The sequence below is a fragment of the Gouania willdenowi genome, chromosome 17 (genome assembly GCF_900634775.1).
Source record: "Gouania willdenowi chromosome 17, fGouWil2.1, whole genome shotgun sequence".
Taxonomy (NCBI): domain Eukaryota; kingdom Metazoa; phylum Chordata; class Actinopteri; order Blenniiformes; family Gobiesocidae; genus Gouania; species Gouania willdenowi.
Window position 1 is genome coordinate 8,698,741 of NC_041060.1, and position 26,981 is coordinate 8,725,721.

The 26,981-nt window shown below is 36.4% G+C and overlaps 1 protein-coding gene across 1 annotated transcript in view; it reads right to left on the reverse strand.

Annotated features, from left to right (window-relative positions):
- The window catches only part of brinp2 (bone morphogenetic protein/retinoic acid inducible neural-specific 2), a 59,464-nt gene extending 33,176 nt beyond the window's left edge, over positions 1 to 26,288 (reverse strand). The window contains exons 1-2 of the mRNA XM_028473550.1: positions 26,171 to 26,288; positions 14,138 to 14,374 (exon numbers count right to left, since the gene is read on the reverse strand). Of these exons, the coding sequence (XP_028329351.1) occupies positions 14,138 to 14,204 (67 nt within the window). The 5' untranslated portion in view covers positions 14,205 to 14,374; positions 26,171 to 26,288. The remainder of the gene's footprint in view (positions 1 to 14,137; positions 14,375 to 26,170) is intronic.
- Between the last annotated feature and the right edge of the window lie 693 nt (positions 26,289 to 26,981).

The following is a 26,981-nucleotide window of genomic DNA, read 5'->3' on the forward strand; positions in this document are numbered from 1 at the left end:
TCAAAAGTATCTTTCATGCCTCCATCTATTCCTCTGTTATCCTTCAATCTAACAATCCCAATTTGCTCCCAGTAGACCTCCTCCACAGACATATGCACTGGTTTATCGATGCCAGCGGTCATGTCTCCAAGGATTGGATTCTTTTCATGCAATGACAAAAAGAAAGAGGCCCACCCACTCGCATCCTCCTCCTCTTCTTCTTCTGCTTCGTCTTCAGGCATTTCTACATTTACATTTTACTCCAACTAGCGTGTGTGTGGAGGTTTTATACTGTAGGTAGTAAGCTGAAACCTCAAGAAATCACCTTAAGACTTAAGTATTGTGAAGAAAACAGCAAAGGTTGGTAAAGTTGTTACTGGTGTCGTACTTTATTAAAGGTCCCACATCATGCTATTTTTCACCCATTTCCATTTGTTCTAAGAACCCCAAAAACATATATATATATATATTTTTTTTCCAGAATTTTAGCCTCTGAAAAAGTCACTTTCTGAGCAACTCTATAAATAGGCTGATTTGCGTCTTAATTATGCATATTCATGAGTGGGTGTGTCTATAGACGGGACACTGACTTCCCTGCATGCCTCGCTCTGTTACGAGGGGGATCAGTAATCACCAAAGCAAATTTATTTTTGCTATCCACACACAGTTGCGATTGTTTTCTGCCAAAAAAATGCACTTTACAGTAAAACATGCCATCTCCCCTCCCCACGCGGTGACGTAGGGCCAGAGGACGGCCCGCCCTCCTCCAACCCAATTTATCAAGAGCGGCAGAAGTAGAAACAACAACAGCCTTCGATGTGCAGCGGTGATAGACTGTGGAAGCACTGCGTGAAGGATTTTGACATGCTCACCTTCGTGGGCGTGTCTGTTTACATGTCAATCACGGCAGAGAGATTCCTGGAGGCGCGGCTTCTCCAGCTCAGTGCCGCGTCAAATTCACCATCAAAGTGGGAACGCGTCATCAGATTGGAGCGAGGTGTTTGGGCTCACCCTGTAGTAAGAAATGAGCAAATCACCCTCCAACGATTGAGAGAATCAATGAAAAAAAACACTTTGGGCATGTGTATGAAGCCCATATAGCACTTTTGTCATGTTTAAAGCACAGAAAAGTCAACTTAGCAAAACATGGGCCCTTTAAAGGTACAATGAATCGATTTATATTCCTACGAAACAACTACATTGATCTGTGCTCAGCAAGTTGGCCTTCCAAATGACACAAATCTATCTAAAATTCTTTTAAAAGGTTATCGATACATGGAAATAACACATTGAAGTTAAGCACAGCAGACTTTGTATGGATGTGTTTTAAAATCGCTTTTAGGGGTAAAGATGTTAAGGCTGACTCTGTCTTCATTTTTTTATATCAATATTGTGTTATTTTTATATTGGAAAACAAGCAGAAGACCCTCATATGTGAATGAACCAATATCAGCCACAAATCGTGATTGGAATCGAATCGTTACACCCTTATACTTTACACATTTTTCAGTGTATGTGCAAGGTTTATTAGCCATGATTAAATTCATTTGGCAGGATTAGGAATATTGAAAGTTATTAGTATTTGTAATAAAATTCCTGTAACATTAACCTAAACATCAATAAATGGAGATGTAGAGTTATGCCCCCAATCCTTAAATTACACAAGTTTTAAGAGAAGGAAATTCTACTCTAAATGAATCTATGTTTCAGCTCATTAACACAAATAAATTGCACAGCTTTATAATATGATTGCACTTTAAGTAAAAAGTAGTTTTCTGTGAATATTTAAACTCACACTCAGTTGACAAAATGCTTTTATTATTTTTTTTAACGTCGTGCTCCACCAGTTTCACTGTTTCTCCACGCAGGCACACACAGTTGGAGTTGGAGCACATTGCATGCAGATAATGAGCCAAACATTAGGGTACAACTTGGGAATTTCTCTATTGTAGCTTTAAAAAAGGGCAGGATACTGATATTATTTACTTTGGATCAACTTGTTCCTAAGGATAGAATAGGGCCCGTGGGTGCAATATTAGACCAGTAGCTGCCTATCATCCTTGAAGCTCACAAAAACATCCCTTTTTAAGGTTCATGTCAAATCTCAGATTTTTGGTCTGTGAAAGTCCCAGCGGTGAATTGATGGAACAGTATTTCCTGTTGTTGCACAATCTTTTTTTTTTCTTTTTTTTTTCTACAGGCTGTGGAGACTAACTGACAACAATAAACCTTTTCTTTTCTATTTTTATTGTATTTTCTTTTCAATCCTCACCGGACAACATATCTACAGTGCAAGGACGGGCCTCGCAAAGACATGCTGAAACTCACCTGCTCACTTTAAATGTAATAAAAAAAAAACTAACTGCAGACGATTGCTCACTATGTCCAACGTGGTTTTAAAAACAGCTGATTTGCGCAGCTCATTTGCTAAAAATGATCTGTAAGCTAAAGTCATTAATACAAAAACAAAGGTGAAAAGCCTAGTTCTACAGTTAATACTAGCAACCTCACTTTTTGTGTTGTGGTGAATGGGCTTCACAATAGCACAGACTGTATAGAGATAGAAAGCTCATTTATTAATTATGTAAAATGCAAGAAGGTTTTGGATTGGTGCTTTTTTCTCCAAAATAGCTCGTGTTCCTTTCCAAGTATAACTGAAAAAGTAAAAAAAAAACTTCATTGTTAGGTTGTTGTGCAAAATCATATAAATCAACAGGAATCTCTACTATAGTATTTATGGAAATAGGCAAATGCTAAAGGCAGTTGTACCGTTTTGGCTCATAAAGAGCTGTGCTGTTATACAAAAACTAGAGGGAAATGATGCAGAGCGGGAATAATAAGAGAAACCTGTACTGAACACAAGCTCAGAGCGAGTAAAAGAAAATCTAAATTTAGGTTTATGAGGTACTCAGCATAAAGCTTTTTGATCTAACAAGACATAACAGCTGAACAGGAATTACAGCTCCTAAATCCAATACAAACAAAGCAAAGAGAATGTTGGCAAACACCGAGTACGGTTGGTTTATTGGCTAAAATATTATGGATTTAATGAATCATTAATGTTGTTCAAACAAATCTTAAAACAGAATATTACCAGATTTTTTATTTGATTATTATTTGGACACAGGTCAGATAGTGGAGCCCAGAGTTCACCGCAAAGAGGGTGACGCTGCTTTTAGTTGTTATGCTGCAAATACGTGGAAAAAAACTGCCAACAGAGCTGAAGTCAGTATGTTTCAATGTTGCGAACAGTGTGACTTGTAGTTTAGTACAGAACAAACCTTTGAATCAACTTTTTTTTAGAAGACCTTCTGACCTTGATTGCCTTAGTTTTGTCTGTAGAATCAGTTCTTTAAATGATCGCATTTATTTTAAAAACCTCAAACACCTCATGATTTGCCAGATTTACCAGTGTTACATTCAGTTTTTCTTTATTCATATTAAATAGTATAATTAAGGTGCTTTATTACACACATGTCAAACTCAAGGCCCAGGGACCAAATCCGGACCTTTGGAGCATCTGATTTGGCCCACAGGAGAAAAGTCAAAAAATGACAGAGAAAACATGAATCACTGTGTGAATGAAACTCAACAATATTTGCAAGGGCTCACAGTTTTCCCGTTGCTTATATCACATGATTCCAGTCATTTTTAATGTTGAACTGATAAAAAAAAAAAAAAACCTCAATTTTACGTAATATTTTGCTTAATTAAATAGAAATTGGTCACAAAATCTCAGAAATGTAAAGTAAAGATTCTGTCGGGACTGATATCTGTCACTTATTGCTTGTATATTTTCAGTTTCTTACGTATTTTGTATTTTATGTATACAAAGAAGTGTAAACTAGGGCACAATAATGGTAAAATTACCCGTTTTCCTGCCTAAAACCCCCACTTGTGATCGAACTGGTCCGTATTTGGCCCTTGAACTAAAATGAGTTTGTCACCCCCTACTTTGTGATAATTTATTTTGTTGTTGACAATAATCAAATAATATACAGTGAGTATAAGGTGCTTTAAATGATTTAAAAAAAACATTATTTATTTGCTTCTGCGTTTGTAACTAAGAAGCTCTTGTGCTCATGCTGAGGTTGCAGATTTTCTTTTTTTTTTACACTTGTAGATGTCAGTGAAGACATTGAAGCAGTAAGTGTGAGCCGTCTGTACATGTGTGAGTACGGTACTAACACATGTACATGTTTGTCCTTTTCCATTTAATCCATACAATGTTGTACCTTATTTTATGGTCTGTCGAGCAGCTCTGTTGTTGACCACATGTAACATCATTATCTTGGTATCTATTTTACATTGGCTCAACCCATCCAATCAACAGTGTAAATATTATTTAACACCATTACTGTCTGCCGTCCGCATCGTTCATCGCATAATTGACATTAAGTATTTCCTGATTGAATAAACAGGACCAAGGTATATATGGATAATAGTGAGTTTGTCTTGTTGTTGGAAAGAGATGAGCCAACTGCAGTTTCAGTCTGAATAAAGCTGTTATTGTGAAATAAATAAATAAAAGCTGAAGGTTTACACGCCTTTTACAAGGACATAAAGGTCAAAAAAGGTTCACTTGTTACAATAAAGTACTGTATATACACCTATACAGAATTAACTGTAATCCTGGCATGTCAGGGATGCTTGCAACTTTTATTTGGTCTTAAGATGGAAAAAAATTTAATTATAGAAATCTCTCCTGGTCAGACTGCCCTAAGCACGCCAGATACCATCATAGACCACGTTTACATGGGAGATTGAATTCCTCTTTAAAGCAGAATAAAACTTTTTAAACTTAAATCCAAATTAAGTAGCTGGTTTATTCTGATTTTAATTCCAAATCAGATAATTCCTCTTTCTTGTAAACACAACTTGGTAAATTCCGCTTTAAGTTAATTTGGGTCGTTTTGCGCTTGCGCGACTTGCAGCAACGACGCGCTGGTGACGACATAATCCAAGATGGCAGCTGTCCGGACTCTAGCCAAGACTATTTAATAAGAGCCTTAATAAAAGACATGGATATAATGACACACAAACACACACAGACTTATTATTGTTAAACGGAACAGGATTCACCAGACGGCTGGCACTAGGACCTGGAGGCGGAGTAAATGCGTCCCCATACGGCATTCGCAGGCTGTAATATCACCAGTTTATCATTTTACCAGTTGTTAGAGCTACTGTCTTTATCGGGGAACAACTATTTATTCCTGGTGATTGTTTTCCAGAGGTTTACTGGGCTTTTTACCGGTGATTAGTTCCTATCTCCCTCCTGCTCCATGGACCAAAGTGTGTTATTGTTGAGCTGCTGCTTCACGACTACAATCAAAATAAAAGTGAAAACAGTTCTCATGTGGTCTTCTGTGTTATAGCCGACAATAAAAGGTTTGTTGCGTGTTTTTCCCGATAGACGTGATATGTCACGTTCGCCCCCTTTCCAATCAGAGCCTTCCCAACCCCCAGACCTTAAGCGGAATAGAATAAAGCCGAATAAACCTGTTGTCCATGTAAACCTCAGTTTGGGAATTACTATTTCTATGTAAACACGAAGCAGAACACTTTATTCCAAATGATTTAATTCGGAATAACTAATTCTGAATTAAAAACATCATGTAACCGTGGCCATACACTTGATGGCATTCACCAAAGTCTCTGAGGAGTCTCCGCTATGTTATGACTACCGCTATCAGCAACATACATAACACTGAGAGCACTGAATAGCAGCAGATTCACTGAAACACTGAAAGCTTGTTTACCCCCGAATCCCAGACCGGCCTGCTCCCCAAAAAACCTTGACCTAAATCCTGTGTCCGCATCTGACCAGCATCCCAAAAGTTGGACTCCATCTCATTCATCCAAACCGCCACAACAGTTATTTTTTTCTGTACTTAGTTAAAACATACGTAAACAGATTTTAATTTATAGTCCTAATGTCTCACTTTAATAATCTATATTTCCTCCTACAAAGATTCCCGTCGAAGACACTTCTGACATTTTATCTTCTCTCACACTGCCTTCCTCTCTGTGGGGTGTGAACATGACCTCTCAACCCCCCTCCAAGAAGGGAATTGATTCTACATTACTAAAACTCAGCTTATGTTTCTTGTACGTGGAACCTAATTTGGTGGTTAAATCCTTTTCACGCTCACACCGTCATGCACTGCTGTCATGAGCGAACAGAACTCACACTGGCTAAGTTCAAACCGTAGAAATCCAGCCTAATGGGTCTGTGATTTAGTGATAATGCTTTCAAATATGCTAATTTCTTGTCATGTCACTTAAGGCAGGCCCTTAAACTTGAGCTGCTGTGAAGTCACATCAAAATCTGCAGAACGTACAATGCAAGGCCACCACATTACAAAAATAGTTGTATTATTATTCAAACCTTATTTCAAATTTTGTTGGCTAATAATTTTTTACAGATCTTTGGCCATACAAAAACAAAACTAAGAATACATAAAAAATGGTCATTTGTTTGACTGAAGCTTTACAAAAAGACTAAAATTAAATTAAATATACATAAAAATTTTTTTTTATTAAAGTAGATTGCTTGTGGTTCACATTACATTCTTTGCTATTTGAAGTCAACGTCTTGGTTTTTGAAATACTCAGTTTGTGACAGACTACAGCATTTCAACCAAACTCAACAATATCTTCTAAGAATGGAAATCATCGCATGACAAAGCTGAATCTCTATTCATTCGTGTGCAACAAACTCAACTGACAGTCGCACAGAGAAAATTAGCTTTGCATGTGCATGATATGCTAACCAGTAGCGCATCGAGGGAACGAGTTGTACTTGCTTCACAAATTAGATATATTGACAGAAACTTCCAAGAGTGTTTCCACATCGTCTTTTTGGACGATCTCCTCAATACAAGAGCAAATTCCATTATTGAGAACAATCTCACTCATTCTTGAGCAGAGGTGTGGACTTGACTTACATGACTTGTGCTGTGTTCGAAATTGCATACTAAAGTTTGATGTCAAAATTATTATGTAGTGCTTTGATAGTATGAAAAGATTGAGTACTCGAGAAATACCCAGATGTATATTATATTGGGACATTTTTTATGTATGCATGGTGGGCACACTAGTCTTACTCAACAGCGCCCCATGAGTTGAAAGTAAAATCGTCCTGGGACTGGCTTCAAGCTAAAAGGAAAACATATTTTCAAAACAAAAGCATATCTTCTTGTCTTCCATTAGGTTTTTAACACTTTTATAAATAGGGCTCTTGAAGTTTTGTCAGTAGCACAATAGCGGGTCTCCGAAAATCTCCAAAATGTCGGCATGGAATGTATTTTTGCAAGTTTTATGGATCAAATGACCACATGTTGATATTGTACTTGGTCACTTTATCTCTTAAAATGCTTTCAGAACTTTCAAAGGTGGCGAATCAACCAAGATATTTAGCCTCAGTGTGCTTCAGGTTTTTGTCGTTGTAGGTTCAAAACGCATCTTGGGAAACTTGGAAGTATATTTCAGTGGGAACGGTCATCATCTTAATCATACTAATAGTATATAGTAGACAGTATATACTATGCTAATTGGGTGTGTAGTGCATTAGCATGCGATTTCAAACACAGCCTTGGACTCGAATTGTCACAAATTTGAACACTTTAGACTCGACTTGACAAAAGGACTTGCAACTCGACTTAGACTTGAAAACAAATGACTCGTGATTTAACGCGTATTTGAGCATATTGACTCTGGAAAACTTGACTTCCTCCCCATTCATAACAAAAGATTTAATAAAATGCAATTTTTATTCATGAGCAATAAGTCTGCTCAAACCCCTATGGGACGGCACTCTGCCATCCAAAAGGCAAACAGGACTTTGATTGATAGGTCCACCTTTAAACAAACTGAAAGCCAAACTGGAAGCAGTTGAGAACATTTATTTATTTTATTTATTTATTTATTCAGTTTATTTCCGACATGGTTACATTCACTTTTTTTTTTTTTTTTTTTTTTTTTTTCTACATTTTTCGTACATGCCGAAAAGGGAGACGAGAGAAGCAGTTTGCTTATCTGGGTCCCGTCCCCTGTTTTACCATCGCAAATTTACATGGGTTTACATGTCTCTCTGGTCAAACATTCTTGAGTTGTTGAACAGTCCTTTCTTGTGTATTCTCATCTGTAGTCAGTGTTGTCTTGTTTTTATTCCTCTTCCTCTCTATTGAGCTAGGCTGAGACGTTGCGCACACTAGCAGAGAAAATGATTCCAAGAGTGTAAGTTATACCTCGTTCTTCTTCCCAGTATGATTATTCTTTGTTTGGTGAACAGAGGAACTGTGAAAAATTCTAAAATCTAATAAGATGCTGAATTGATTTGTTTGTGAAAGCATTATGTCAGATTATATCACTAGTATGTACTCTGTTCAAGTAATTCATTGTTTATATCAGTTGAATAAACTTGTTCTGTATAATGGCACTAGCTGTGGTACATTACGTAGTCATGACTTATGACTTTTGACTTGACGTGGACTTGAATTGCGTTGACTCGAGACTTGACTTAGTCTTGTCTTGGGACATTAGGGGTATGACTTGAGACTTAAGAAGCAGAGACTTGTTTCTACCTCTTTAGTCATTCAATAACACATGAACTAAAAGGATGGTAGAATATTCATATATACATATATATATATATATAAGTTTGTTTCCTTTGGACGGCATTACTTCTCAATGCGAGTTAAACACCCAAAGATATAAAAATCTTCTGTTAAACCTTGAAGCTTGGCTGTATTTTCAATTATTACAAAACCAAATGTGTGATGTTCAAGGCGTAAAAGTTATTCTCCCACATTTTGCATTTCATAACCATTGCAACCAATGCATTATGCAAAAAACACATAGAGAAAAATGTGAAGCTGAGAGAGCAGGATTTGGCTAATGATCAAATTAGCTACAGGTCATTTTTGAGATGTTTTTTTCTTTCTTCCTCTCACTTGCGTACAATAGATTAGTCTCTTTTCCTGTCCTCCCTCTGTCTCTCTGGCGTACACATGAACTATCCTCTCACCACAATACATTTATCAGCCCATACCAGCAGACAAGATGCAGCCAAACTTCTCAAGCACCCCTAGAAGCTACAACAATGTGCAGTGCGTGCCTAAGGTACCAAAACACTGGGGGTGGGGGTTTGAATGCTAACACAATGATGATTGCTAACACAACGCTCCGAAAGTCAAACAACATTTGCCACGTAGATTACTAATTTCCACATCTTTCGACATTCATTTCTCACTCCCAATGTGCCCTTTGTGAAGATTTTTTTTCAAAGTGTGTGAATTGGTGAGAGAGGATTGTGAGTGTGTTGATAAAACACTGATAATAACCTGAACTGAAGCTTAGCCTACGGCTGTACAGTAAATGCTTGGCCGTCCTTGAGGGCATATATTTCTGTGAGCGTGTGGAAGGATGTGGGCGAGTCTGGGCTTTATACTGAAAAGCATTCCTCGACACACACACACACACACACACACGCACACAACCTAAATAATCAAAGGTCTAACTTCTTCATAATAAAAAAATTAAAAGCTCCTGACATATCATTGGAACTGGTTGTAATTCTGTCTTATTTACTACATTTACTCTCCAAAGATTTACTGGCAATCAGAGGTGAAAGTAATGGTTTACAAGTACTCGTGTTTATGTAATTTAGTTGCTTTTATGGGTACTTGTACTTTTTTGACTATATTTCTAAATCAGTAATGAGTGAGGATGCCTGTTATGTGTTTTTTTCTTTCATCACAGAAATTTGCCGCGTTTCAACTCCTTCAGCGTTTGACCAATTTTGACAATGAAGACATGAAAACATGTTGAAATATTTTATGTTTTTATGCCATTTTGTCATAAACCCCTGATGAACCAGTTCATTTTGCCTTTTGTTTTTCGCCTTTTACACACGCCTTAACACACAAATACACACAAAATATATTCTCATCCACATTCATGCCACTCTTTTGTGTCTCCCAACACATCAAGTCCATTTGTATGCTTTTTCAGCTTTTTTATTGCCATGTATTTTGCAAGATAAGAAATAACTGTCCTCCATTGAAATTCTATGTAATAAAGCTCTGCTGACCCTGGTAGCTTTGTTCATACGCAGAGTTTTATGTCACTTATTGAAAGTGCCATAAAACACAGTGACTGTACAAAATATATATATATATACATATATATGTGAATTCATGTGTTGTTCTTTTAAAAAATACTAGTATATGTTTTCAGTGAAATGGTCCCACTCTTTTGAGACTTTAGGTTGGTTCTTCTTCTGTTCTGCAATTCTTCTTCACAATGTAAATGATGAAGTGACACTGCCTCCAGCAGTTCATGTATGGTACTGCAGCAAAAAGGAAGCAGAAAGTGGCTGCTGGCCTGATTTTATCATGAATTTACAACATTAATCTAAAAATGAGGGTTTTTAATGACACGGTTAGCCTCACAGAGCTAAAAAAAAAAAAAAAAAGTAAGAAGAAAGCAGGGCGAAGTTGCTTTCTTTTTGTAAATAGGACGTTACATTTTATTTTTTCACAGCAGCTTTATTGTGTTTTGGCCTAATGCTGAAGTTCATTAGATTTTTGAATGTCTTAGGAATATTTTGAGACCAATATATGGATTCAGTAAGACATGGCATCACTTTAAAGGTGAGCAGTGCAGGCTTTTTTATGTCGACATTTTTTTCCCCAAGTTTGACAAAATAATTGACTGTGTTTGCCATGGTGGTTGTGTCTTAGAATTGTTTATATGGTTAAAATTGGAAGATGCAAAGCTTTCAAACGGTATATACCTGTGATATGCTGCTGTATTTGAGAAGCATTTAGTCACTTAAATGCGTGAATAAGTGAGAACATGCATTTTGACCTGTATTCGAGACGGTGGACGGTCAGGTTTTTGAAAGACGCATCAACGCAAATTTTTGTAGTCAATACCAATTGTTACTACTCATTTTTGCAGTATTGCATACATTACACAGATTGTGGTTGGCACAAATCTGTCTATCTAGCCATGGATTTACAATTTACGCCTAATGTGGCCTCAGTGCCTTTGGTTATACTGGGAAAAACTTTGACATAAGATATAAATATGACTCACATTTAGCCCCAACAGCAAAATTCTGCTGATTATATCTAAGACAAATGGCTCACCGACTTATTCATGTTTGAATAATTCATGACAATATTGAATTTCCACATTAATATATTCCTAAAAAATGAAAACACTAATGCATTCTGGCTTCTTTGTAAAGTTGCATGCCTGTTTCTCACTAATTTGGACTTTTCAGTTCCAGGAAAATCAGTTTAATAAAAACTGAAGAAAAGAAAAGCAGTTTATTTGATGGACAGTAAAAAGCACTGCTCTGTGCATTTTAAAGATGCTGATCATAAAGAGACAGCAACTCTTTGAGCATGCCTAACCATCACTTCAGTGCAGAATTCTGCTGAGTTTTTCATGGAATGAATATTTAATCTCCCAAACTTTGAGTTGCAGTCATTAGTTACCATTAATAAATAATAAGTACTATAAACATTAAAACATGCCCGTGTGGATAATACCGCATCTAGAAACTTATATTAGAGGAATTAACTACTTTGAACATTAGAATATTTGATTATAATGTAAAGTTGTGATTAAATGTTTGTGAGCATGGGGGAGTTTATGGGTCTGGATAGTTATTGAGGATGAATAATTAATTGTGTTAAAATGAAAAATGACAAAGACCTTTATTATTATAAATTTACAATCACTTTTGTATATTGTTATTTATTGATGTACTTTTGCGATTATATTGTTATCTTCTAAATCAGGGATTCTCAATCTTTTGGTCAGGACCCCATTTGGGGTCACGAGACACTGCGAGGGGGTCGCTAGATGCCTTTAAGGAACTAAGAATATTTTTTGAACAATTTAAGCTTGCCATAATTTAACCTATTTTCATCATTTTTTCTTGCTATATCTTTGCTCCTTTTAATGCATTTCTACCACTTAAAACATATTCTGCACATTTTCCCCACTTATAAACCCTTTCCACCACTTTTAACAAATAAAAGAAGAGTTATTTGCAGAGTTGCAGGAACTCTAGAGGTAGAAGGTTAAGGAATGGTAACGTGAAGCATTGGCAAATTCTTGTTGAAATTTAGTGAAGCTCAACACACAGCGGTATGGCTTTAAGCCAAGAAAGAGGAGCAGTAGATCAAAATTTGAATTAAATAATGTTAATGGGATGTCAGAATAGTTTCCTGACTTCAGCAAAACCTGAGGAATGATTACAAGAAGACTGCACAAGAATAATGAATAAAAAAGAATATGTAAAGGCTTTGTTTTGTCTTTTGTTCAACAGAGGCTACAAGATAAGGTTTGCAATAATACCAACAGTATAAAACAGATATGAGGCAACTGGTGGCCCGGGGGCCACATGCGGGCCTCAGACCTATTTTGTCAAAAAACAACAGAAAAATATGCAAAATGCCAATAAAGACACACAAAGCATCAACACATACAAATAGACTCTAAAGATAGACAAAAAAATGCTAATGAACTTACACAAAATGCCTACAAGGACAGACAAAACATACTCCAAAGACACAAAATTACACAAAATGACTCCAAAGACAAAAAATTTCAACAAAATTACAAAAAAAATGCCAACAAAAAAACACAAAGCATCAACATCTACACAAATAGACTCCAAAAATGCTAACAAATTACACAAAATGAGAGAAAAATACACTAAACAACAAGAAAGATAAAGAAAAATTACTCCAAAAATGTCCAACTTGACAACAAAAATTGAGGAAATACGCACACTATGACTGAAAAAGACAATAAACAAACTTAGTTACCCATCTCTGGTACAGAATGATATCCAAATACAAAACATTTTTTACAAAAGTTTAGAATTTTAGATAAAATCTGCACCTCGAGGATTCAAGGCTCTCATATGAACATTCACAGAACCAAATTGCATACTCGAGTCTCTACTTAAGCCCTTTTAGAAATATATAAATGAAATAGAAACATAGGAGAAAAAGAAAAATGCACTGAGGAGAGAGTGTGTGTATGCGTGCATCCGTGTGTGTGTGTGTGTGTGTGTGTGTGTGCACTTCTCAGGTACAGGCGAGATAAACACCGCGCACGTTATAGATGTTAAACTGCATCCAGCTCGGAGCAATAACTCATCACCATCCCACCTGCAACATCTGAACTGAACACACTTGTGCAACACGTCCAGCTGTCTGCTATTCATCTCTCACATTCTCCCATGACTTCCTCAGGCAGAATAAACACTGAGCCACTCTCAGCTTTTATTAACCACATATTGTATCAACTGGAATAAAGTTCTGGATATAAACAACTGTTACCATTTGTATGCATTTTCCTACTGTAATCTATGCATTGACTGGGTGTTGGTGAATGACTGTTACAGTATGTTTAAATCATGGGTTCACAACCTTGGGGTCGCAAAACACTGGGAGGGGTCGCCAGATGCCTTAAAGAAACTATGAATATTTTTCTTAGTTTTTAAACACATTTTTGCTAATTTTTACCATTTTTCTGCAACTACACCAAATTTGCCATATTTTCACCTATTTTTATCACTTTTTCTTGCCATATTTTTTGCTCCTTTTAATGCCTTTTTGCTACATTACTCCCATAACTGCCACTTCTTTATCAAATTTCAATGCTTTTCAACCCTTTTTACCACTTTTTCTGTCTATTTTTGCCTACTCTAATTTGCAAATTTATAACCAATTTCCGTGGTTTTTAAAATCCTATTTCACCACCTTTTCCACAATTTTTGGTAACTTTGAACTCATTTTATTTCTGATTAAAACATTGATTTACATCTTTATGATGACTATATACTATGGTCCAAATAATGATAAACTTCCTAGATAACAGTGGATATTATTCAGATAAGTAGATAAATGTGGTTATCACAGATTCATAGAACAATGGACCATTGACGTTGACTTTATAGATGGACCCCAAAAATATCTCCCCTTTATAGATGGTCCTGTCTCCACATGACTGTTCTTCAATGTTCATGTCTGTGTTCAGCCAACTTCTTTGTTCTTTACTTGCCTTTGAATGACTTCTGTGGCATCTATAAAAACTTCTCATGCACAGATCCATTAATTCATACCTGACTCCATGAAATCTTGGTTGAAGTTATTCCATGCATCTTTACTCTTCTCCAGGTTTTCCTCCATAACCTTGATGTCAGCAAAGGGACAGTTGCATTCTGGGAAGCGAGGGGAGCACTGGCACCAGCAGTCGTTGTTCTGGCAGAGCAGCTCACCCTCGGAGTTGCAAGCCACGTAGCTGAGGGCGGCCTCCACAAAACGCCCGCGCAGGAACTCTGGCAGGACATCTTGCAAACCTGAAAGAATACGCCAAAAAAAAAAAAGGAGTCATACAAATTTTTAGCATGTACAGTAGTTTTTAGTTACATGTGCATTTCACTTGCTGAAGAGGGACAATCTAGAGAATGTTGCATTGCACTTAAAAACATAAAGTAAAATTAGAATAATAGATCATAAAAGAAGGAGTTAAAAGACAATAGATTAGAAAGATAACTATGGCACATCTCTAAAAAGTAGAACTTTCTACATATAGGGCATTGTTTTCACTTCTTATCTTTGACCCCAGGGCAAACACTCGCACATACAAAAAGGCACGAGTGAGCTGCTGTCATGGTTTTGGCGGAATTACATAGCTGCCATTACAGTTTTGTGAAGCTTTTTCATGACACAGCTAGAAATTCAAAAAACACTATTTTTCGGAAAAACCATTTGGTTTTGGAATATAAAGCCCCTTTACACAGCCAGCGATGAGCTAAGTAGTGATCGACCGATTCATCGGCCGGCCGATTTAATTGTTCGATGTTTTACATGTATCGACATAGGCCGATGCGTGCTGCTGCGTTCGCCGATCCACTTTATTAACAGAGCGGCTGCTCCGTGTTGCTGGAGACAGAGGCTGCAGAGTGCAGAGCCCCTCCCCCCACTAGCAGAGCGTGAATCAAGCTCTTCAACCCCAACAGCAAGTTTTAAACTTTCAAAGCATCTTTTAACTGTTTAACTTAGCGTTGTTCCGTGGTTTGTCATAACACTTGTACTTAACAAGCAGCTGGCTGGAGGTTTAGCGTGTGCGTGTGTGTTTCTCTTTCTCACGCTCTCTCTGCTACTCACTCAGCGCTGCGCTGAGAAGAAGTTTTTAACTTTGAGAAGCAGTTTACTACTTGTTTGAATATTTATTCCCGTAAATGTTGATGCAATTTAGAACAGAAACTTGAACAGTTTGTTGCTTAATGCACATCTGACATCACGTTATTTTCCTCTATTAATTTATGTTCTGGGATTGTGTTGGAATGGACTATTATTCATGGTTTCTTTTTGTGTTTAATACTATAATTATATTATTTATACTCAATAATCCTGTTAATAAAATATATCTTCAGTGAGGCCAACTTTTGTCAAAGCTATTTTCAGGACAAGGACAAACAGTTCTCTTTCATAATATTTCATGAGATGTCTCACTCTATTTTTTACTTATTCTTGCTCTACATCCCGTTTTTATTATTTGTCAAATATGTTTTACCTGGTGTCGTTCTACCTCACCTTTGTTAATTTCAATAAATGTTCATTTTTTAAAATTGAGACTTGTACCATATCAGTCGATCCTTAGAGCTAAGAACGCAATTAAGGCTCCACACAAATTTTTAAACGTTAAATGGTCTGCCAGACATTACGTCTGTTGCAGCATTTAGTTAAAATCCTCAACATTTTTTTAAACCCTTTACAAATTCCTGTATTAGCGCAAACAAAAATCAACAATTGTGATATGCTGACCGTGGCATACTTGCTAAACAATAAAAATTAAAAAAAACAATACATTTCTTTAAATATACTGTATAATACAGATATTTTAAACTAACATCCCCTTTCAAATACTGAGCTTTAAACACACAAGCAACACAGTTTCAGCTTGAATGATAATAAATTAAATAACGGCTAAGTAATAATAGTAAATAATAGGCTAAGCTAAGCTATAGCAGCTGGTTCATTTGTCATAAAGATCAAGCTAAGTACGCAAGGTCGGTAAGGTGAAACTGAAAATAGCTCATTAAATCATTAAAGACCAGTTTTAATTTGCACATGTTGATAAGTGTGTGTTATTATGGCTGTTTACAGACACAGATCCATTTCTCTTTAACCTGTGAGGTCACACACACAAAATGGCCGATCGCTGGCTTAAAAACTACAACTTTCAAAAGGCTTGTTGATTTCATTTACAAAAAAAGTACAAAACTAACAATGAGAAATGAAAGCTTTATTACCAGTTAATCAAAAATATATCCCTTTGTCAACAAGCCCAAAGAAGACATCTTTTGAATGTTGATATGTAACTAATCTCTCCATGATTTTCTTTATGTAGTAAACATTTTCTGAAAATAAAGTTTCTAGTATTTTGTTGAATATTTTGCAATATAGACAATTCTGAGTGTGGTACAAGCAAAGTGTATCTTATAAAATGGTGATATTACACATCCAAACCTAAGACACAGTGTTGAAAAACCTGGTTAAAGAGGAAATTGTCCCAAAACAGTGCCGTCACTACAAACAACCTGCTGTTCTGGCCCATCAGGCTCATTTCTTTCCTGCTAATTTGATCCTTTCTCCCTGCTGTGTAATGAGGATCATTAAACCATTATCAGATCATGAGTTACTTTTTTTCTTTCCACTCTGAGACAACAGTTTCTATTTGAAGTGAAAATTAACCCTGTAATAATAGATGTCCAGCCTAATTGCATGCCCTACAGTGTTTTTGCATATCTGAAGGTTCCTCTTTAGTAAACAAATGCTTTTTGTTCATTTATTTTGGCCAGAATTATTTGAAGGTTTTTGTTTTATCTGTCATAAAAAAAATATTGTTGTAACGCAGCAAAAATTGGTGTAAAATGTCTACAATGTGTACATGATTTTCCATATTTCTCTACATTTGTACTCCATAATGTTTTAAATTGTAATAAAATCATACGTTTATCAAATCTAAGGATACTAAATGACATACATACATACAAAATTCAATTAATTACACATTATATGGTTAAGATACATTTGCCTGTAATTACACACCTAGCCAGTAGGTGGTTTTCAAATGAACCATTTCTCAAACCAACGGGCTAAAGTCTTACTATCATTACATGAACATATCTGTCACGATATTCCATGTTTTATTGGTAAATCATGAAACTTTAAAGGGCCCATGTTAAGCTAAATCAACCTTTCTGTGCTTTAAACATGATAAAGTGCTATTAGGGCTTCATACACATGCTCAAAGTGTTTTTTTATTGATTCCCTCAATTGTTAGTTAGAGGGTGATTTGCTCCTTTCTTACTGCAGGGTGAGCCCAAATGCCTCGCTCCAATTTGATGACACGTTCCCACTTTGATGAAGAATTTGACGCGACACTGAGCTGGAGAAGCCGCGCCTCCAGGAAGCTCTCTGCTGTGATTGACATGTAAAATGACACACCCATAAAGGTGAGCATTTCAGCGTCCTTCGCTGAAATGCTATCCTGAAGGCATAAAGAAGGTATTTCAAAAATGACTTATTTAATGGGTTATGTAGAGATAGTTCACTCAGTGAAGACTTTATTGACAGGCACTGAAAAGGCAGTAATTTCAGCATTCTTTTAAACACACAATGAGTTATTTAAAGCTAATCCTTCCCTGGAAATTCTGATAATGTCACACTAAATGCTGCACTTATTAAAAATGAACCACTTCCAAAAAATGCTAAATCCAGCCTAATTGCAGACATATGCTAATATCTGACCTTGAAAAATAGTATGTGACAGATGTAAATGTTTTTTACTACATCAGATGACAAGCTTTTTCCGGATGCTGATGTTATATGGAAATGAAAGGAACCATGTTAAAGATGAGAAGAAGCAAAGCGTCAGGAGGAGTCCTTTCATGTACTTGCCTGACAGTCAAAAATAATACTACTCCTAGGAATACAATGCTATTTTCATTATCCACTTCAGTTTGAATAATAAACAAGTACTTCTGTAAACCAGGGGTGTCAAACTCATTTTGGTTCAGGGAGTGCAGATTTTAGGGTGAAAAAACAGCAATTTTACCATTTTCATACCATAATTTGCACTTTCATTTGTAACTGATATATATCACATGTAAGGCACGGACAAAATTCAAGCAATAAATCATTTCTGGATCTTTTATTCAAAGTTTTTTAATTTAATGACCAATTTCTTTGTAATTGTGTGGGATTGCATGTAAGAAATTGCAGAATTTTAAAAGACTGCAGTGTTGTTTCGCCAATTTTGGAGTTTCAATGAATTTGTACATTTAAAGGGACTGAAATTCTACATCTCGATTATTTGGTAATTTACACAATGATTAATGATTTCTCTCATTTTTACTTTCTCCTGCGGACTAATTAGGATATTCTGAAGGGCCGGAATTGGCCCTCGGGCCTTGAGTTTGACATGTATCAATTTATCACCTTTGGATTTAAATGATGTTTCTACTGTATAAGTCCTGCATCTTTTATCTCTAAATCACATTAGATTAATTAAAACTCATCTAAGTGCCAACAACAATTAACTACTGTTTCGTGGACACACGTTTACGTGGTTCATAATTCATCCGTACTTCTATACACTGAGTGGTATTATGTAACTAATGACATTTTGCCTTCAGGGATTATTTCCTGGATATCATGAATACACATTCATCTCATGCTGACTTGACCTTAATAGATACATTTTGACAGAATTAAAATATTTCCTGTCAGTGTGATCTCTTCCATTCCACTGGTTCCCTTGTCGTCATTGTACCGTGGCACCTTCTTTGGATGATATTCTAAGGTAATTAGTCTATCCAACTCCATATTTAAAAACACAGTTGCCGACCAGAAATAGCACGCCTGTGTCCCTTCCCTTTCTGTGCCTCAATCTCCTGGAGAGAGAACTTTTTGTCCATTCTGGGCAATTTGAGCCTGAAAGGATCCTTGTTCTCACCATGTGAATCTTTCGTCTTTGCAAATAACAAAAAACTCCAAAAAGGTTGAATATTTTCTGTTCAACAAAAATACTCTGTACCCTTTTTAAAAAGAGCCAGACAAATGCAAAATGCAGGATAATAACTCTGGGATGGATTAGATAAGACCTTGGATGAGGTTTTGAATGAGATCAATCCCACAGGCATTTCAGTTCAAAGGACAAAAAGACTCTTTCAATAGAAATAAGTTTCACCTCACTCTCTCTCTTTATCTCCTGCGATCTTTTCCTCGCTTTAAACAGGGCTTTACATTTGAGAGTGTTATTCAAAGCAGTGATGCCAAGAGTGGGCACCAATGAGAAAGTTGGCAAATGATTTCTAACGCTGGGTTATATGCTGACAGCTGGTGTGGCGATGATTCGCTTCAGTGACTGCCCAGACTTGGCCCCGGCTGGACGGAAGCACTAGACTGACCTCTCACCCTATGCAGGAACATAAAAGCTATGCATCCCCTTGGCCAAACTTTCATAGCATCAAGAGAATTCCAGCAGAGATCTTAAGATGCAAGAGTGGTGCTGACCTAGAACCTCCAGATTTTACCTTAACTTATTCTCTGAAGCCAAGTAACCAAGAAAGTCAGCAGTGATGCATAGTAAGATAAAATAAAACATTTTTGAGCTTTTTCTCCCTGCATGTTGTCCTGAAAAGAACTGGTTTCATGAAGGACTTTCTTCACCAAGTAGGCACTGGATGAACTGGAAGAGGACTCTTGAGGCTTTGGCCAGACTTGAGGTTTTCTGCATCGTCAGTGACCTTTGTAGGAATGGCAATTGAAGGATATATAGCAAAGGGACCGGGTGTATACTATCCACTCCATCTGTAAATTGTTTTTTTTTTATTTTTTTTTTATCAAAATGCTATTTTGAAAAACCTTAAGAGGGAAGTATTTTTTGTGAATAGACCACCTTTATTATGTTGTTCAGTTCTCATGTGTTTGAGTACCATAAAGACTTTGTCTACATCCCAGAATAGGACTTAAGTGTCAATTGTAACACTACAGAGGGGGACAGTTGCTTTCTGGGGCATAATGAGGTTCTGTTCTTTAGTACCAAGGTGTGAATAGTATTGATGCCTTCAGGATCCTCAGGAACTACTCCTACTGTATATAGATGTTTCTGAATCTAATGATCTATATGTGATGTCAAACACTAGTGCCTGAAAATGGAAGTTTGTACTATATCAATGAATATTGAAGAGACTCTTGGGAAGGTGGGTGGTAGATTTACCTTGTCTTTAAAAGAAGATATAAATAGCTCCACTCTTTGTCTGACATGAGTTGGATTTTTTCATCATTCATCTCTATAGCTTGACTCCATTCAGATTCAGATTTTTTCAAACAAAAGCAGATTTCTGGTTTCCAGCAGATACAATTTTGGACCTGCTGTAATAATAATAATAATAATAATAATAATAATAATAATAATAATAATAATAATAATAAAATTTAATTTTACAATTTTCTTTAAATATGTGACTTAAGAAGTTGCAGGCATTAAAAAGCATATATCAAAAATGCAGTACTGACTTTTTTGAACCACAAAATGCAGAGGTGAAAGTAATGGATTATTATTATTTATGGGTGCTTATACTTTTTTGAGTATATTTCTAAATCAGTAATTTTACTTGTACTTAAAGGTCCCATGTCATGCTATTTTTCACCAATCTCCATTTGTTCTAAGAACCCCAAAAACATAGTATTTGAAGTTTATTTTCCGAAACTCATTTGTTTTTCAGAGTTTTAGCCTCTGAAAAGTCACTTTCTGAGCAACTCTACACAAACAGGCTGATTTGCGGCCTACTTATTCATATTCATGAGTGGGCGTGTCTATAGACGGGACACTGACTTCCTCCTCCCCACACGGTGACATAGAGCTAGAGGACGGCCCACCCTCCTCCCACCCACTCCGTAGCCGAGCTCATGCTACACGAGACAGAGCGTGGGGGCGGGCGTTTGCCGGTACATACATAGACTGTATAAAATACACACATAGCACTGCGCAAAGGATGCTGAAATGCTCACCTTCGTAGGCGTGTCTGTTTACATGTCAATCACGGCAAAGAGCTTCCTGGAGGCGCGGCTTCTTCAGCTCAATGAGGGCATCAATGAAAAAAAACACTTTGGGCATGTGTATGGAGCCCGAATAGCACTTTTATCATGTTTAAAGCACAGAAAAGTTGATTTAGCCTAACATGGGCCCTTTAAGTACTTTTTAAAATAAGTAATTGGTTAAATTTCTGAACCCAACTGTTACTAAGAAATGTATTTGTTTTTTTTATGATTATTTTTATATTTCCATTTCATGGTCTCTACATAAATTTGAATTTGTACATTTTCATAAATCTTTTATTTCATACAGATGCTTTTTGGAAAATAAATGAAATTCCGTTTGTGCAAGATTTGTTTCTCTTCTTTTATAAGTTTATAAACGAGATATTTACTGTATGCAAGGGAAAATGAGGGGTGAAAGTAACTAGTAACTTTTACTTTGAGTGCTATTTAATTGAGCTACTTCTTACTTGTACTTGAGTATGTTGTGTATGACTGACTTGTCCTTGTACTTGTAGGATATATCAGTACTCTTTACACCTTTGACCAAATGTGAGTCAAAAGGTGAAAAACTCTGACTTTTGACTGCATGGTGTGATGATGGGATAAATACTGTGGTGAACATGTTCTCTGATCATTGTGATGTCTGTATCAGAATGCACAGAAATGGCTGATATATGAAAAGTTAAGTCATTATCCTCTCAGGAGAATATATTTATGCTGCAGACCTTGGACAGTTATTTCTGGATGGCCAGTGGTAAACACACGTCATTGGTGAAGCAACAGAGCGTGGGTGTGAATCTGTTGGAAATGACAACAGGAATACACTATTTTTCGTCAAACCAGTACAGTGAGCTTAGTGTGAAGTGGACTCATCCTCCTTGAACAATGACCTTGGGGACTTCGGCAGCTACTTGTTTTTATTCCTTAGCACTGAGAGAAAAAAAAGGCTTCACAGCATTTCCAAGATCAACTTTTTCTCAAGAGTAGCCAAACTGCTCATCTGCCTCAAGAATTAATCACATGCATGGGAATGTGTTCTCTGTAAACCCAAGTTTCAATTCTGGTCCTGTCCTTGGCTAAAGGGGAAATTTCAGCAACATACTATTTATTTTCACTGGGTTTTAGTGAGCAGTGTACACTGGCTCGAAAACCTCAAAACAACACAGAGAATGATGAATGCAACAAAAAATGAAAGCGCATACAAATACAAACCCCACAACACAACACAATACCAAATGAAAAAACCCACAACACAACACAAAACCCCACAACACAACATGACACGAAAGCTCACAACACAACACGAAAGCTCACACCACAAAACTCTACAACACAACACGAAAGCTCACAACACAACACGAAAGCTCACACCACAAAACTCTACAACACAACACGAAAGCTCACAACACAACACTAAACCCCAAAACACGAAACCCGAAACCCCAAAACACAACACGAAAGCTCACAACACGAAACCCTACAACACAACACGAAAGCTTACAGCACAACACGAAACCCCAAAATATGAAAGCTCACAACACAAAACCCCACAAAACAATACAAAACCCCACAACACAAAAGCTCACAACACAAAACCCCAAAATACGAAAGCTCACAATACAAAACCCCACAACACAAAACCCTACAACATGAAACCCCACAACACAAAAGCTCACAACACAAAACCCTACAACACAAAACCCTACAACATGAAACCCCACAACACAAAAGCTCACAACATGAGAGCTCACAACACAAAACCCTACAACACGAAACCCCACAACACAAAAGCTCACAACACAAAACCCCAAAATACGAAAGCTCACAATACAAAACCCCAAAACACAACACAAAACCCCAAAACACAACACAAAACCCCACAACACAAAAGCTCACAACACGAAAGCTCACAACACAACACAAAAGCAGCCTGGAAAAAATCCACAAAGAAAAGTGAAACCCAAAGTGATTTTCAAATGAGAGTTGTGTTGTGTTGTGTTGCATTGCGTTGTGTTGTGTTGTGTTGTATCGTTCATCCTTCTGTGTTTTGTTGTGAGCTCTCAGGGGATTTTGTGTTGCGTTGTGTTGTGTTGCGTTGCGTTGCGTTGTGTTGTGTTGTGTTGTGTTGTGTTGCATTGCGTTGTGTTGTGTTGTGTTGTATCGTTCATCCTTCTGTGTTTTGTTGTGAGCTCTAAGGGGATTTTGTGTTGTGGGGTTTCGTGTTGTGTTGTGTTGTGTTGTGTTGTGTTGTGTTGTGTTGTGTTGCGTTGCATTGCGTTGTGTTGTGTTGTATCGTTCATCCTTCTGTGTTTTGTTGTGAGCTCTCAGGGGATTTTGTGCTGTGTTGTGGGGTTCTTCATTTTGTGTTGTGTTGTGAGCTTTTACAGCCACCGTAGCAATGTGTTTAACATTGTTTTCTTTTAGTGGGAATTATGCAGATTACATGAAACAACTGATGCACTGATTTCTATATATTTTGCCTCTTATTCAATCCCGAAAATTATTTTATTTGACAAATTCTTGGGTTTGAAGTTATTGCAGACAGTACAAAACAAAGGAGAACTGTGTTGCCCAAATCATATTTAGGCTGGACTTTATAGACAGTGAGGAAATATCAGAGAGCGTAACGCTGACTGGCAGTTTGCTAAGTTTGCTGCCAAATTTGATGTTGGATTATAAGAAGAGAAACACATTGTGTCCGTGTGTTTGTGTGTGCATCACGCCACGAGCGAAGTAAATTAAAATTTCCTTTCGTGACATACTTTATCCCGAACATAATCAATGAGATTACAGCACTTAGGAAATTTAATTACCTTAAAAAACCTTGACCTATAAGTGAACTTAACAGAACCCTGGAAAAATACCAAGCATTAACTCTAATTGTAATTGCTAAATGCGTACATTGATTTATTAGAACCCAATGTAAATTAAAGCGTTATGGATGAGGTGCCACAGTCTAAGCCAGTAGCAGAAACTGGTCTCAGTAGGTTAGCACAAGTGAGGCAGTGACTATGATTGAGGGGGTTTTATTTGTGTTAGTGAAAGAAAAAGCGTTAATACGAGATGTGTAGTTGAACTAAAATAGCTAAGTTTGCTGAATCTATTAGCATGTATTACAACAAGAATATTTTAGCAATATCTACAATATTTTTGTTAGTTACAAGCAGATGTGTAAAGTCTACTGATAAATCCTACTCAAGTAAAAGTAATACAAGTACACGTACAATTAAGTCATACGTAAAATACTCACGTACAAGTAAAAAGTAGCTGAATTAAATAGTACTCAAAGGAAACTTTACTTTAACCCCCTACGTATATTTTTGGTAATAAATCGTGCCACGGTTAGTAAACATCTCGTGTATGAACTTAACCACTTTTTAGTAATTTAGTGAACTTCTTGGGTTTTTTTTTATTTTGGAAAACTCAAAAGAAAAATTATTTTCTGTATTCAATTTTCTAGGACCGCCTTGAAGAAAAAGCAAAAAAAACTGAGTTTGACTAATTTAAAAAAAAAAAAAAAACGAATTTATGCAATCAATTTTATTGGTTTTAAATTAAAAAAAAAATATTTTGCATGTTTTGAAAGTCTAAACTACTTAATAAAATTAGTAAGAAAAACCTAATAAAATCTGTTACTTTTAAGAAAGAGGTATTTGTTTTATTCAACAAAAGCATTTTTTGCAGCTTCAAAGTTAACTGTTTAGATACAATTTAGATTTTTTTCCGGATGTAATAATGAAAAAAAAACAAAAATCGAAAATCAATGTCGAGATATTTTAGGGCCACTGAAGAAAAAAAAAATTATGCACTTCAAGGAAAAAGTCAAAAATGGATATCAATTTTTTTTTATTATGCTGACTACTTGTACAAAATGGGTGGAACTGGTTAAACTATACTTTATAATTAGCTTCAGTATAATATAATAATAACAATTCCGATTGGAAACACATATCAATTCAGCATTCATTTGCATAACGTCATGAACAGTGTGCAGCTCCCCATTGCTCTGCTTTCTCTGTGGAAAAAAAAATGGCGACATGAATTTCAACCTTGACAATTTTTTTTTTTTTTTTATTCCCTCCAATACTTTTTACTTCTGTGACCCTAAAAAAAATCTCGACATTGATTTTCGACTTTTTTTTTCTCCGTGGAAAAAAACATTTTTTTTTCTAAAGCGCATGAGGTTTTTTCCTCCAAATGTATTTATTTTTTCTGTGGCTCTAATACTCTTCCGTAGGGAGCTGATTTTAAAAGTTCATATGAGCGTGTCAGAAAGTTTTTGTTTTGCTAAGTGCTCAAAAATTGAAATCAATTTCATGAGAAGTTCGGTAAAATCACTTTTAGGAACTACAATGATAAGTTACTTAAATATTCACATTTATTACTTATCTGGAACTTTAACAAACAACAAAAAAAAAGATAAATCGATTTATTGGTACAGATCTGCTTCACTACATCACTGAAGGACTTTTTACAGTGTAGAAGTGTACATGCGTAAGTACAAGTACAGTTACTGATTTAGAAACATAGTCAAAAAAGTACAAGTACCGATAAAAGCAACTCAGTTACAGTAACGTGAGTACTTGTAATCCATTACTTTCACCTCTGGTTACTACTAGGTATATTCAACAGTCCAGTACGTGTTGTCACTTCAGCTCAACTTGTTGAAGTGCGTACACCAAGTGTGGACGGACAGTTTGGAGTGAGGTCATTGAGGCCCGTCACGGTCTACCTACAGCAGGTAAGATAACGAATTCCCCATGAGACTGAGAGCCAGTGAAGCAGAAAGCCACACACACACACACATATATATATAAATATATATATAAACTGCTACAGCGTAAAGGGTCATACCAGCTAACAACTACACGCAGGAGGTGAGAAGCTTGGCAGGGTGGCAGATGAAGGTGGAGGTAGTGTTTGCCTGTGACTGTATGTACTTCCAATTGTTTTGTCTGTGTGTAGAAAAAATGATGGAGAGTGTGTGTGTGTGTGTGTGTGTGTGTGTGTGTGTGTGTGTTCTCTTTACTCAGACTTACCCTGTAAATGGATCCTATTCTCCGGGCTGTGGACCAATACCGAGCTCACTGAATCCAAGCTGTCATAGTTACTGCAGCCGAGAGGGCCGGTCCTTGTTTCGGTTACCTAGGAAACAGAGGAAAGACATCTATTCACTTATACTTAAAGCTTGTAATGCCCCATTAACAATCAGTGTGGTATTTGTGCGCTCGTGTTTCTGGCAGACGACTCAGGTGGAGTGTGTGAAGGCAGGGCCAGAGGTGTGATGTGGCTCAGGCCTCTGACAGCAGTGGAAACCATCACCATCTTCCAGCTGGAGCCACAGCTGTGTGGCCTGTCTCATATCATGAGAAGGAAGTATGGAAGCGTATTGTATTCACGTGGGAAAAAAAAAAAATCTGTTTTTTTCTGAATAATTTATTTTTTTGGTTTGTTTTTCAGACTATTTTTTATTGAAACTTATTGCATTCACAGAATTTTTTTTTCTTCGTTTTTCTGAATTGATGAGATAAACATAAGTAAATAGATAAAAATTGCCCTGTTTTTAAAGCAAGTATTTTTCCGTTTTCTGAAATGATGAGATAAGTTTTTATAGCAAATATTTTTCGTTTTTTCTGAAATGACGAGATTCAGAAAAAAAAAGGAAAAATATTTGCTAGAAAAACAGGGCCAATTATTATTATTTTTTTAAACTTATTTTTCTCTCATCAACTCAGAAAAACATTTCCTACTAAAACAAAAAAAAAAATGGGGTAATTTTTTAAATTTACTTATTTTTTAAATTTACTTATTTTTTCACTTTTTTGGACTATTTTTTTTTCTGAGCTTAGA